Source organism: Oryzias melastigma, linkage group LG4, assembly GCF_002922805.2.
Source record: "Oryzias melastigma strain HK-1 linkage group LG4, ASM292280v2, whole genome shotgun sequence".
Lineage (NCBI taxonomy): Eukaryota > Metazoa > Chordata > Actinopteri > Beloniformes > Adrianichthyidae > Oryzias > Oryzias melastigma.
In genome coordinates this window covers 7,566,073-7,581,637 of record NC_050515.1, presented here as the reverse complement: position 1 = coordinate 7,581,637, position 15,565 = coordinate 7,566,073, and the positions used below count along the sequence as shown (strand labels likewise).

The 15,565-nt window shown below is 38.5% G+C and overlaps 1 protein-coding gene across 1 annotated transcript in view; it reads right to left on the bottom strand.

Annotated features, from left to right (window-relative positions):
* fbn2b (fibrillin 2b) overlaps positions 1-15,565 on the bottom strand; it is a gene marked incomplete in the record, with an annotated part of 93,244 nt that overhangs the window by 50,048 nt on the left and 27,631 nt on the right. The window contains 1 exon segment of the mRNA XM_024278609.2: positions 5,535-5,732. Within this exon segment, the coding sequence (XP_024134377.1) occupies positions 5,535-5,732 (198 nt within the window).

Below are 15,565 nucleotides of genomic sequence, written 5' to 3'. Positions count from 1 at the left end.
GAAAAAAATCACAGTTTCTCCAAAAAAAGGGGGGTTTGTACTTTGTAACTTGGCAGCCCATGCATGAAGAGAGGAGGTGGCACGTACAATTACTAACTGATTCTATTGTTCTGGATTTAGAGCCTGCCAGGGTTCCCGCGGGGTCTTAAAAAGTATTAAAAGTCTTGAATTTGTAAAATAAGGAACTAAAAAGCATTTCAAACTCTTAGATTTTGAAATCTTGGTCTTAAAGATAGTTCAATTTCAACCTTTTTCCGTATGACTGAAAGCTTTAGACCATTGCACTTAACTAAAATGTTTTTACCTTTGTTTTATAACAAATTAGAAATAAATTGAATATGATTTTTCACATGTAAGGTCTTGAAAAGTTTTAAATTTAACTCAAAGAAACATGAAGGAACCCTGGTCAGTTCTTAAATATAGAGAAACTCTCACGCAAAACCCCCTCTTTCTATTGGAAAATCAAAACTTATAGTTTAGTGAAGGAATAAACACTCACTGGCCACTTGTACAACTGCTTTCTAATGTAAATTACTAATAAGTCAATCATATGGCAGTAGCTCAAAGGCATGTAGACATGGACAAGACGATCTACTCCAGTTCAAACTGAGCATCAGAATGAGGAATAAAGATGATTGAAGTGACTTTGAACGTGGCTTGGTTGCTGGTGGCAGACGGTATTTCAGAAACTGCTGGTCTACTGGGATTTTCACCCACAACTATCTCTAGGGTTTATAGAGAATGGTCAGAAAATGAGAAAATATCCAGTGAATGGACATGATTTGTTGATTCCAGAGGTCAGAGGAGAATTGTTGTACTAGTTCCAGCTGATAGAAAGGCAACAGTAACTCAAACAGGTTACAGCTTAGAAAAGCATCTCTGAACACACAACAACCTTGAGGCAGATGGGCTACAGCAGCAGAAGACCACACCGGGTACCACTCCTGTCTGCTAAGAACAGGAAACTGAGGCTGCAAGAGTCTCCATTTCTGTTGCGACATTTGGATGGTCAGAATTTGGCATAAACAACATAAGAGGATGGATCGACGGTTCAAGTAAGTGGTGTAATGGTATGGGGGTATTCTCTTGGCACACTTTGGGGCTCTTAGTCCATGGTGCAGCGGTATGGCAGTTGACTCCTGATTGGAAGATTCTGGGTTCAATTTCTGCCTTGCCCGCCCATGTGTTGAAGTGTCTTTGGGCAAGACACTGAACCCCAAATTGCTTTTGGTGGAAGGTTGGCACCAGTGTTTGGCAGCGGAGCCACCAGCAGTGTGTGAATGTGTGATTGGGTGTAAATGGGTGAATGGGTCTCTGACTGTGAAGCGCTTTGAATCTTCAAGGAAACGTAGAAAAGTACTATACAAGTGTACGGCATTTACTATTTACATATTAATCATGGTTACCACACCAGTCTACCTGAATATTGTTGCTAACTATCTCCATTACCTCATGACCACGTGTACCCATTTCCTAAAGCAGATATTTCCAACCATGTTCCTCATGAGTTACTACCCTGCTTGTTTGGCAGCTAACCCCATTTCAGTAGATGCTGATTAGCCGGATCTTGTGAGCCCAGTTTTTGATTGAATGTGCCATCTCCAGAGTACTGACTGCACTACATCTCCCAGCAGCCCCAACGCACAGTTCCTCTCATTTGCCAATCACACACAGGACACTTAAGCACTGCACAGAGCCTCACTCAGTGCGAAGTATTGTTTGTGCCACTCAGCCTGCATTACCGAGCGTTTCTATCTGGACCTGACCTTTTGCTTTATCGTTGATTGCTTGCTGCCTGCCCTGACCCTCGCCTTGGTTGATCCCATGCTTGAGATTGACCTTTGCCTTTCTAACCCTGGTTTAGCTTTGTTGACTTTTAGCTGTGCTCTGAACTAATAAACCTGCTGCACGTGAAACCATCTGTCTCTGCCCGTTTGTGACAGAATGAACACACCTCATCCAGGTGAGCAGGAATTACTGAAGCAGGGTTAGCTGCAAAACATGCATCCAGTAGCTCACAAGGAACAGGGTTGGAGACACCTGTCTAACGGCTACTCCCAGGGTAAGGTGCCATGTCACAAAGGTGGGCTCATCTCAGACTGGTTTCTAGAACATGACAATAAGTTCACTGGAAGTCCCCTTTGGGATGTGAACAGGAGATTGGCATCGTGGATGTGCAGCCAACAACTGTGTGATGCTGTGATGTCAAGATGGAACAAAATCTCTGAGAAATGTTTCCGGTACCTTGTTGTATCTATGCCACCAAGGATTAAAGCAGTTCTGAAGGCAAAAAAGCTACTAGAAAGTGGACCTAACAAAATGGCCAGTGAATGAAAACTTTATGTGAATGTCAAATTAAATATAAAAGAAATGATCAAAAAGGATTCCTTGCCCCAGAATGTTTAATCACTCCTCTTTATACAAAAGTATGTAAAGCTCTTGAGAAGATAAGCTAGCAGATGGTAGCAGATTGGTTTGCAACAAGGAAGAAGTTAGAAGCCCCACGTCTATTTGGCTAAATAAACATCTGCAAACATCATCCAGGTGTTTCCAAGTGTGTTTATGTTAGTCTATGTATGACCTAGAAAAAAAAACCTTGATACACAAAAGGAACACAATATTCATGAAGTTCATTTGAAATGTGAAATGTGGCTAGTTTGTTTCAGGAATCTGCAGGGCGGATGGCATTAAAATGTCATTTATCACTCACCGCCCAGGGGGACACTTGCTGTTCGAATGAGAGGAGCTGAACGGGGGCAACAAAGAGGCCGGTTGAGTTCCTCGAAAAGGGGAAATGTTCTCCTCATGTGCTGTTTGTTGATGCAAGATTATCGCATCGTCTGGTGGGCCTGCAGTTTATTAGGAAGGTATGCAAAGAGTGTCTGTTATGTCTCCTTCTATGTATGCCTTCAAGCAATGTTTAGCATGCCTTACCATTCCTTCAAAATCCACAATTTGTTGAAAGACCCACTCTCATGAAAATGGTGTTTTTAAGCTTAAAATTGAGAATCTGAATATTTATTTATTCAAATTGTTGTGAATCTTGTTGTAGAAAATATGCAGGGCGTTAAAGACATGAGTTTAGTTCAAGACAAAGAAAGTTGCAGCCGAGATGTGATGAAAATGTGGATTACTGTTTCAAAAATATGCAGGTGATAAAAGTGGTTTCATTTTGGAAAGATGCCAAAGATTGAAAAAGGTAATTTTCACCACTGATTTGATCTGGCAATCAAGTTTGAAATGACTGTCTAATTTAAAACCCAAGTTAGAGACTGTTGACTTGAAAAAGTTAGTCTAAAAACCCCAGATCATCTGGGAACAGACATCTATGGCCTTGCTTCCATTGAGTGGGGCAGAAAGGGCCGGACTGGACTTTTTTTTAAGCATTTCCGTTAAAAAGGACCAACTGGTACCATTTCTGGTCCTCCGTTGGTCGTAGATCCATAGAAAAATGGAATGGACCCTTGAGGGCGGAGCTTCTGTCATCACACAATGTAACCCATTGATTGGCGGAAAGGTTTTACGACAACAGCAAGGGTCCGACCAGTGTTTTTTTTCCCAACTCAAGATCCAAACTGAAAGTTTTGCGCTGTTTTTTGGCTGTATTCTTCTTCTCTTCCCGCAATCTTCTTGCAAAGAATGATACATTCTTCACATTTAGTATTTCCCCTTATTAGTGGGGGTTGGGGACCGGAGACACAATGAAGCCACGAATACGAAGACCCCCACCCCCTTCTCACCTGACCCCCGTGGCCGAAGAATGTCCGTTTTCGATCCATCCTTATCAAAACCACTTCCGACTGTGCTTCCTAAAACACTTATTGAAGAGCATTGGAGTATTGCTCAACATAAAGTTTTTTTTTATTTTTAATTCAGACCATAGACTCTTCTGCAGCATAGAGGCCGGCTTCATCCATAATAAACAACTGCTCCGGATTATAACTATCCTCTGTGGTTCTCTTTTTAATTTTCCGTCCGTTTCTAAGTCAGCTTATGCAGCTTCTCTTTCGCTGTAGTTGCTAACCCGGTCAAGAGGGGACTGGTCTGGCCGATTGGTCCAAACACTAGAGCTTCTGTTTTTTCTTAATTAAAATTAAGGAAACTTGAGACCAACCAGTCCTTATTATCAGAGAGACATGATACAACCGGGTTAGCGAGAAAATCCTCCGTCTTTATCAGTGGCAGATAAATCTGACTGTCATCTGCGTATAGATGTAAGAAATACCGTGCCCTCTTAGAATGGACCCAAACCATAGACCATTTATTAGAACTGGACATAATAAGTGTTGAGGTCTCCCAAAGGAAATGCCTTACCTCTAGCCCTCGTGAAATTGGGCTAGAGCCTTCGCCATCACTTCCAGTTATGTCTACCGATCATGAGTAAGCCTGTTCCGGCTTGTTTGAAGTCTACACCCCTCCCTCTCAATCAAACGTTTGAGGCAGGGCCAGCGGGTACCACATGCTTTTACTGAGGCATCTGATTGGTCAGTTTATAACTTGAATAACTGGCAATACAGACAAAATATCTTTAAAAAATAGGATTAGAAAGAAGAAGGCGTCAGCGCAGGAATGGTTATTCTGACAAATAAAATGACTGAGCAACAACTGTCTATTTCTCAATGGAAGTCTATGGGACTTCTTGCAACCAGTGGGTACTTCCTATTTGTAACACGAGAGGGTAGGGGTTGAAAAAAAAGTCCATTAATATACATGTCCACAATGGAAGCAGGAAAACAGAAGAGTCCCTAACACTTAACCCTGTGGAACTCCGAAAGACACCCGAGCTGTTCTAGATTTAAAACCATCAAGATTAATACACATAGTCTGTCCTAAACTAGATATTAAGATATTATGACCAGATATTGAAATACACTGATCAGTCTAATGAACTACAGCTGTCCTGCAGAAACTATGTCCTTGAAAGCAACAGTTCTTTTTGTTTAGGCTAAAAACGCCATAAATAAAAGACCAATAGGAACAATTGAAAATAACTCAAAAGATAATCAGAGTGGGTCTTAGAAAAAAACCCCAGCAGTTTCTGAAACAGTTTTTCAAGCTGACAGAACCACCATCAGTTTCAGAGGCCGTCTGCAGCGCCGAGTCGCTTCACTGCCGATCAGATAAAAGTGTTTTTTGAAGGCCTTCTTCATCAGAAGGACGGCTCAACCTCCTCCAGATGCTGACTTTCAGTAAGACAGATGATGATATTTACTGTAGAACTTCCCCTAAATACAGCAACAAGTATTCCTACAAGCTGTTCATACACTTCTATCTGCCAAGTCGCATCACAGCAGGAAAATTGGAGTGTGTATCCGGCTCACTGTATACATGTACTACGAGTGCTGTCAACACTAGCTGGAGGATGTTGTGCAGCTGAGATGATGATGGAAAAAGTGAGGGTTAGTGTGTTTATTGTGTCGTTGGGTGCAGTTGTGCACTTCAGAACCCCTCTCTGTGTTTTTTTTTTATGCTCACATGAAGCTAAAAAGCGGGATCTTTTAGGTGTGGAAATACGACAAAGTGTGAGATCTGACCTTGGCAGGCGCCGGTGCGGATGTTCGGGATGAAGCCTCGTCTGCAGGGGTGCGGCTGGGCGGGACACTGCTCGCAGGGGTGGCCCCAGGCTCGGCCAATGGTGGCGCAGCAAAGCGTTTTAGTGCAGACGATTCCACTGAGCTGGCCCTGGCACATCTGGTTGTTCACCTGGGTGAAGCACGGTCCAGTTCTGTAGTCTGGGATTGGAAATGTTCTCGTTAGTTAATGAAACATTGAGGATCTAAATTACAAAACATGGATTTAATCAATTACATCTGTTGCAGGATTAGCATAAACCAGAGTAGCAAAACAAATCAGTATTGTCTTTTTGATATATTCCCTCATTGTGAATGCTTTTCTTTACTTGTGAAGTTCTTATGTTTCCTTCAGAGGGGGTTTAAAGATCTGAAATGTGATTTCAGGCATTCAAATCAGCTTATTTAAAAAAAAAACACACACAATAACCGTTTCTTTCTGTAGAAACTCAGCTTTAGGACTCAAGCGCAATGCATGTGTTTGTAATGAAGCACATGCCTGGAATTGGGTTAATCAGGCCTTTGTAGTTTCTTTGAGAAATTAGCGACTACAAATTACTAAATTATGCTGTGAAAGAACAATTTTAAAGAACTCAGCGATAGTTACTATCCCCAAACTGTCAGATTATTGAACTCCTTTAATTCAACCTCCACCTTGTCTCAACCCCTTGTGCTCTATTATGTTCTCTCATTTTGTATTTTTGCAAGGTACTACTATGCAAGCTATGAGTGCCTGTCAATTTCTTTTGGTGAGCCAAATGGTTCTATTCATCCTAAGTATTTCGTGGCATTGTTGACCTTATGTTGATTCTGCATATGACGAATAAAAATTCCTTAATTCTCTTTATAATCCAGCAGCTCCATCCATCCATCCATTTTCAAACTTGCTGCATCCCCTACAGGGTCACATGACTGCCAGAGCCTAACCCGGCTACTTTTGTGTGAGGGCAGGCCCTGGGCATAGGCGGCCGCCTAGGGGTTATCTTTTATTGCTTCTTTAAAACCTTAAGGATGAAAAAGCAGCGAAACAAACCCTCAGGGACAGCTTTAAAGAAGAATTCAATGTCAATTTGTTTTCCTTTCTTCTTTTTAAACCCTTAATATAAATCTTTAAACCTGAAACCCTGGAGATGCCTGTCAAAAGATCTACCGTGCGGAGAAAGACATCAAATGTTAGTACGGGGTTAGCGTGGCTACCTTCCATTGAAGGGGTTGGAGATTCGCGTCCTGGCTAGGGAGTAATATTATTACGCTAAAAAAACTTTAAGTGATTATTATTCAATTCTTTAGAATTCAAATTAAATAAATACTTGTTTTAACATATTCCAGACAGCTACAGTGCTTCTTTTTTGCCATGCAGCCCTGAGGGAAAGGTACAACCGGGTCAGGTCACCAGTCTGTCGTAGTGCAGCAATCCTGTTTCTTCATATCTGCCAGTCATGCTATCATGATTTATCGGGAATAACTTCACAAATCAGAGACTTGACTATGACCTCCTAAAGATTTAAGAAGTACATACTTCCTAGATCAGTGTTGCTCATTCCTGGTCGTTGATTTCTACCACCAGTGACTTTTTTCAAATCTCTCATTAGTTTTTTTAAGACAGGAGGCCACACAGACTGAAACGCAGCAGAAAAAAAGAGCTGAGATAGAGACGGGAGAAAGTAGGACATTGGGGCTCCAGACAGCACTCTCCCATCCATCTGGCTCCGTTTTTCTCTGCCAGCTTTCTCGTTGTTTGACTCTCCACTCGCCTGTCTGTCAGACAGTCTTTGATCCTCAAACCTCACGTGACCTTCAGTCTGTGGAGCGCTGACCTGTGCATCTGCATTTATGATCAACTCGAACACAAAGGAGGTCGAATGAGCATGGAAAAGTCAAGTCTAATCCTGTACAACCCCATTTTTCTCTTTTTGTCTTATATTTAAAGAAATTATCATCAATGATATTGTTATACTTTTCCTATTTTATTTGAAACATATATATATATATATATATATTTAAGCGGGGTTTGTGAAACCATTTTAAAACTGTAATAACTGAAAAACCACTTCAACAAAAATATTTTTGTTGACATTTTTCTTATAATGGAGGACATAAAAAAGAAAATTAAGCTTAAATTGCATTTTTTAATGGAAATCGTTGTGAATCAGGAGCAGATAAAGAAATGATGTTTGAAAAAGATTGTTTTGTGATTTTGAAAATATGCTGTGCGGTCCACAAGCTCCCTGCTGACAAATAGATCCATGAAAGTCTTTTTTTTTCCTCGTTTGAGCTGGAATTTGGTTCAAAACTGTACGGCTGGATGGCTCACCATATTTTTTGCACTGCTAATGTTAGCTTGGGGTTCTGAGGGGCTGTAAGCTATTGGTAGAGAGTGTGAACAAAAGGATAATGGGATATCAGTGCAGGCTTACTCTGCGCTAATAGTCCCACCCACTAGTGAATTTTTAATATTAATGACCCCAGAAAATGACAGATTTTTTTTTTTTTTTTGGGATAAGAAGGGCATAATCGTAGTGAAATAACCATTGGGGAGACTTTAAAAGTATCTAAAGATGATCAGAAGGTTTGTTTTTTGTTTTCTTGTTGTTTTTTTGGCTTCCACGACTCAATTGATTTTTCACATTTGTATCACAATCAAACCTTGAAAAGTTGCATTACCTGCGATAATGCTGAAGGCTTTTTTGCTGAAATTACTCAAATTGCAGAAGGGATTTGCTGAAAATACAAAAGCTGTTCGCAAAATGCTAAATTTGATAAGAACTATACGCTGAAGTTGATCTAAATCTCGGAAAATCTTGTAGTAAAATTGCTGAAAAATCTCTAATACATGCCAATTTTGCAAAAATATTTAGTGCTGCTTAAATATTAGCTAAACTCCTAATTAGCCCAAAAAAAAACCCTGGTAGATGTCAAATTAGCCAAAATAGCTAGCTTGCTATCATCTCCAAAATATTCTAAAATTCCTTAGTAAACTAAATTAACCAAAAATGTTAGCTTGTTGCTAAAATAGAAGCTGAACTCTAAATTAGCCTTTAAAAAAACAGTAAAACAAATTAGTCTAAAATGTTAGCTTGTTGCTGAAATAGAAGCTGAACTCTAATTTAGCCTTTAAAAAAACTGTAGATGACAAATTAGCCAAAAATAGTAGCCTGTTGCTAAAATAGAAGCTAAACTCTAAATTAGCCTTTTAAAAACCCCAGTAGATAACAAATTAGCCCAAAACTTTAGCATGTTGCTAAAATATTAGCTAAACTCTAAATTAGCCTTAAAAAAAACAAGTAGATAACAAATTAGCCAAAAACGTTAGCATGTTGCTAAAATATTAGCTAAACTCCACATTAGCTTAAAAACCCTCAGTAGATAACAGATTTTCCAAAATGTTAGCTACCCTACATTAGCTACATTAGGATGTTGCTAAAATATTAGGTAAGCTCAAATTTTATTTGAAAATTACCATAAAAAATAAAACACTTCACAACAAGAAGCTTTTTGCTGCTTCCTGTCTGTTTTTCCTACAGCACAACAAAACATTTTGGCATTGAAGCAACATCTTATTTTAGCATTTCATTCAGAAAACTCCTTAAAGTTGTTTCTATAAAAGTCTTTTCTCACACAGACGTGGATTCTGGGAAAACAACCTTTAAAAGCGAGCTGGGCATTTTACCGAGTCTTGGAAAGCCTGAACACAGAATGTCTTTTTCTTGAAAGTTTGCCATCAAAGAAGAGTAAATGTGTTTTGCTGAGGACGTTGAATCAGCTCATTACCCTCACAGAACACACTGCTTAGATTTGTTGCTTCTTTTCATATTTGCTCCAAAAAGCATCTGGAATTCTGGACCAAAAAGTACATTTCTTCTGTTCATCTGAGGACTTCAAGACACCAGAGTCCAGAAAAAGTCAAAAGTCTGTTAGAAATAAATGTTCCTCAAAGCTCTTTGTGGTCGTAATGATCAAAAAATAGAAACTCCAGTTTAACCTTTCGCTAAATCTATTCACATTACAGAAGTTGTTTAAAGATTTTATGGGTTATCAAGCGATAAGATACACAAATCTTTTCACACATTTCTTTGTTGAAGTGTTTTTAAACATCTCCCTGATTATCTCATGCATTTGTTGAAAACTATTGAAAACAATCGCTGCTTTGTGTGACAGTAGAAATAAATGCAGCTTATCTTTTTTTAGTATTTCCACATTATCAAGCTTCAACACAAGATTTTTACAGCATGTTTTGTTTCGTAGCAATCACACAAACACTCCTACAGGTCCCGTTGTTATGATGTACGCAGCGCTGCATGTGTGCAATGGGGGCCATAAAGACCCAAGAAAACTTTGACACAAAAGGGATTTATGTTTTATGATGCAAAGTCAAAGGAATAACATTCTCAAGAACTGTTACTCCATGGAGATTGCATGTTCCTCACTGTCGGCCAGTTTTCCAAAGTGTTGTCTGAGCTAAAAACAGAGAAAGAAAACATTGAACACCAACTCCACTGAGAATGAGGTTTTTGGGGTTTTTAACATCCTCTTGGAGCATTTTTCTCATGGTATTTAGACAAAATAATGTAACATTTTTGAGTATTTCTTTATTCAAATAACAGTGAAGCAGGAGGAGATGAAAAAACACGTTTTTTTGTGAAGAAGCAAGTCTGCTTTTCCATTAGGATGCAGACGAATAGATCTAATAAAATCTTTGTTTTTATTTATCGCCATTTTTATTGAACCGCCAAAGTTAGTTTGAGGTTGTAAGGGGCTATCAGTGAGCGGGAGAGAGTGGGATAATGGGATATCAGTGGAGGCTTACTTCCGCGCCCACAACTAAAAAAAAAAGCCTTCATTACTTGATCTATAATATGAAACGGGGATTTCTGGATTAATATGAAATTGTATTCTGATGATCAGTGAGTATTGCAGATCTGTTAGGTGATGTTTTTGTTTACTGAAATCATGAATGAATGTTAATCAACAATCAAAAAGAGCTTGTTTATTTTCCTTGAAAAAAAATCTAAACTTGATCTGATCAGAATATATACATCAGAAAATATAAAATAAAATAGGGTCGGAATAATATAAGTTTGCTTCTTCCCACTCACTCATTTTCAATCAAACTTTACTTAACTCTCGTTAATAATCACTTTATTTAATGTCTTTGTTTTTTTAACCAATGTATTTCATTATTTATGTAATGAGTTTGATAAATCTGTGTGATTTTTTTTCTTTGTATTTTCTACAATTAATGTTTGAAATCTGTCAAATAAATCCATCAATAAAACTCAGAGGTGGATTTCTAACAAGTTTCTAAACACATTTTGTTTAAAAAAAACAACACAGGTTTATTTATTTTGCCTAAAAATGGCATAATCATAATTAAGAGGCCACTGGGAACATTTTTACACTAGATCAGAATATGATTGGAGTGAATCTCTAAGGTAAAAAAAGTCCTAAACATTTACAAGTAGAGGAGAAACAACAATAAACGATGTGAGCTGCAGGTATAGACCGCAACAGTACAAAAGGTCAGATTGTCCTGGATTGATGCAGTAAGAACCACAAATGATAAAAGTTTGATTTATAGAGAAGAATATTAAGTTCTTACTTTAGTCTTGAGATAGGTATGAAGTATTTTTACTAGAATATTTTTGGTTAAACTAGTGCTGTCAATCGGTTAAAAAAAAAATCAAATGAATCCCTCTCTTTTGTTTTGAATAATCACATTTTTACTGGGTAATTTTTTATGATGATATGCAGCTTTTGAACAAAAACAAACCAGGGAGAAAATGCTTCTTTCCTTTTTTTAACATCTGGACAAGAACAAGTAGTAAGACGTGAACTTTCTCTCTGAACTGATGCTTTATTGAACCTATCGTGACGATCAGCATTTATGTCACTTTACTGCTGCAGTCCAGGTCGGTGCTGGAACAGCGACTCGCACTATCAAATAGTTCACTTTATGTGAAAAAGCGATCTAAACCGAAAAAATAATGCTAATAAAGTACAAAAAATCAATTGAATATTCATTTATTTTGTGAGTAACCACGATATAAGGGGATAATGCGAGACGAAGTGCGCATTATCAGAAATTAAAGCACGTTGTGGAGGCAAAAGTGGAAGACAGCTGCTTCGCAAAGTATTTTTGATTTTTTTTAAATCAATTGTGAGCGTTAACGTCGACACCCCTACGCTAAATCTAATTTGAAATGGAAAATGGATTTACGGTCATACACTCCCATCTTTCTTATATGATGTATTCTTGTTCTTTGGCAAACCACAAAAAGAAAAATGGGATCCCGCATTAATAAAAGGGATTCCTCTGGAGAGGTTAAAAAAGGTTGTATAGGCGTGTGTGAGAGAACATTTTCCCATCAACCAGACGCAGCGATGGGAACGTGGAGGTGGGACTGAACACTGACCTAAGCGCTGGGAGGGGCCGAGAAATAATGTTGGGAGAAACAAAAGAAGGAAAAAAAAGGAATTTAAATGAATAAAGTCCTCACTATTTATAAAAACTCTCAAAGGATGAAGTCTGCGGAGAAAAAGAATGTTGAAATATGGGTTTACTATTATTTCTACACTCTCTCCTGAGACAGAAAGCTAATTGGGTGAAATGACTGAATAAGACAGAAAACTAAATGTGGGTGAGCTTTGCCTCCAGACTTTATACAGCTGGAAATGTGACTGTAAATCTCAGGCAGCCACTTACCAGCTAACAAATCTACTAATCTTCCTGTGTGTGCAAACTTTCACCAAGCATGTCGGAGTCGCTCCTTTTGCAGCATTTTGTTTGTGTGTCCAATCGCTCGTGCAGACAAAAACAAATGCTTCTCATGTTGTGCACACAGACGTGTCTGGAATGTTTATCTCCATCCTGGTGAACTGCAGCGGCCTCCGTTAGTCTTATCAGCGCCGTTATCAACAGGCTTCAGATCGCTCCTTTGGCCGAGGAGTCTGCTCTTTTCTTTCTGTCCAAGAGCCACTCAAACGTGACTAAATGTTTTTACACGGAGCAAAAACAAACATGGGAGCAACAACTGTGGAAGCAACAGAAAGATGGAAAGGGTTCAGACTGTAGCAGAGATTTCCCAGTGCACGTAAAAAGACTCACGGTCATGTGACGCGCGCTTAAAAATGCGCTAAACTCCATGTTCACACTGAACGAGCAGGGAGGGGCTTCTTTTCATTTTTCTACTGTTTATGTTGAAGCGATGCAAATCTTACTCCAGGCTTTTTCATTTTTACTGGTGGTGCAGAGGTAGAGCGGTCAACCACTGATGGAATGATCGCAGGTCTGGTTCCCGCCTTTCTCACTCATGTGTCAAAGTGTCCGTGGGCAAGAACCCCACATTGCTCCTGATGATTATAGGTTGGCATGTTGGGCAGCGGAGTCGCTATCAGTATGTGTGTGTGCATGAGTGAACAGGACTGTGACTAGAATAGTTTGGGCCTTCTACCATTTTTACAGCTATATTCCAATATATGAATGACTTGGTGCTATATAATTCCACAACTATTATTTTCTCCTCTAAGATCAATTTCCAAACTTCCTTAAAGCAACGCCATCCATATGTCACTACTATCGATTCAGTAAAATATTGCGATACTCCAAACAAGTAGTTCTGTGTCTACTTGTATATGGGATACAGTTGCTTAATGTTTGTATTTTACCATTTATTAATGCAAAAGGTGTATTATTATTATTCAGATAAAGTATTTTTCTAAAAGAAAAACGAAAAAAGGGAATTATTGCCTTGAATGCTGTCTTGGGAGAAACTGAGATACATATTGCATTGTGACACGTCTATCGTGATATATTGTATCGTGATATGTTTATCGTGATACATATCGTATCGTGACACGTCTATCGTGATACATTTCTTACTGTGACACGCCTATCACGATACATATTATATTGTGGCACGTCCTATCGTATCAGGACGTCTATCGTGATACATATCGTATTACGACACTTCTATCGTGATATATCGCGTATTATGACACGTCTAACATGACACATTGTATTGTGCTATGTCTAACGTGATATGTATCATATCATGACACGCCTATCACGATACATATCGTATCATGACACGTCTATCGTGATATATATCGTATTACGACAAGTCTATCGTGAAATATATCGTATTATGACACGTCTATCGTGATACAAATCATATCGTGACACATCTATCAAGATACGTGTCGTATCGTGACATGTCTATCGTGATACATATCGTGTCGTGACACATGTATCGTGATACATATCATACTGTAACACGTTTATCGTGATACAAATCGCATCGTGACAAGTAGTGACTCCTGAAGAGTATTGAACCTGGAGGCCCCAAGCAAGGTACCTGCCTAGACTTTCCATTGGAAGTGTTAACTTGGATGAGGGCAGTGTCTCTTTGTTTCTCAATCTCACTGCCAAAACTACAAAATTGACCTCTACATCTAGTTATCTCAGTCTGGTTTGGGAATTCCTTTTTTCCAACATGTCACAGTGAATCAATAATAAAGACTTGTTTTGAATGTAGTCAAGGCAACAGTCAGCAACAGGCACATTTCAAGACCTTCACAAAAGGAGTTTTACAACTGACATAAAAGTTACAAACTATATGAAATCAACATGTGATGGTCTTAAATGTAATGCTTCTATGATGTTTGCATCATGAGTAATATTATGAATGGTCGTTTCATTGAGAACATACACTCATTTACAGTATTTGGAAACAGCACAGAGAGACATTAGCACAAACAGAGGCCAGTATTACAGGACTTTAAAAACACTCCCATGCTGTTTTAAAAAGCTTTCACTTAATATTTGCTCTTTTGAGGATCAATGGGTTTACTGCCTTTATTGCAAACGAAGCCTCTTTAAAAGGGGTCGCCATTTAAAGGCTAAATAGCCTTACTGTATAAGAAATTTAACAAGGCTCCAGAGCTGAAACTGAATTTTTTTGTTGAATAGTTTTCCACACTCCCTGTCACTGCTGCAGACATGCTGTCCAGCTATTCTCCTCTGGCCAGAGTCAAAAGAGCAGAAATAGCTCAACTTCCTTCTCTTCCAGCCCCTCCAAAATGCCCATGATGTCACTGATTGCTGGGGTGCAAATTGTTCTCATGAGGTTATCATTTGTTTTCTTCTGGCAGTCCTGGGAACAGTCAGGGAACCGAGATGACAGCTCCATTCTACAAGTCTGCAGTCAAAAAAAGTCAAATGCTGTCGATGCTTCATGTAAAACCACACAAGACACTCTGAAGCAGAGGTGTCAAACGCAATCGCACAAGGGGCCAAAATCCAAAACATACCTTAGGTCGCGGGCCGAACAAGACAAACATTTATTAAACAAACGAAATGTTTAAAACTTTAAAACTTTAACTTTTTAACATAATTGTAAACTAGATATATAGCATTACCTGCAATAATGCTAGTGTGAATGATTGATAGCTGAAGATGCTGAAATTGATAGCTAAAGATGCTGAAATTGATAGCAAGCACCACTAAAGCTGATAGCTGAAAACGCTGAAGCTTATAGCCAGCTAAAATATTAGCTAAATGCCAAATTAGCCTAAAAAAACTTAGAAAAAAAACTAAATTAGCCAAAGCAGCTATAATGTAGCTGAAAAAATAGCTAAGCTTCAAAATACCCTACAAAACTGAAAAAGCCTAAATTAACCAAGAGAGCTAAAACATTAGCCTTACTCCAAAACAGCCTAAAAAAACTTTTCAAAAAGCCTAAGTTAGTTAAAACAGCTAGCATTTAGCCGAAATATTACCCTAACTCCAAAATCAGCTTAAAGCAAACCAATAAACAGATTGAAAACTTGAAAAATAGATTTAAAAAAAATTAAAGTTTGAAACCTGAAAAAAATAAAATAAAATTTGAAGAAAAAAAATGAAAATTTTAAAAATAAATTGGACATTTAAAAAAAACTAAAAATTTGACATAAACAAACAACGATCTGCAGCAGAAAAAACGTCACATCCCCATTAC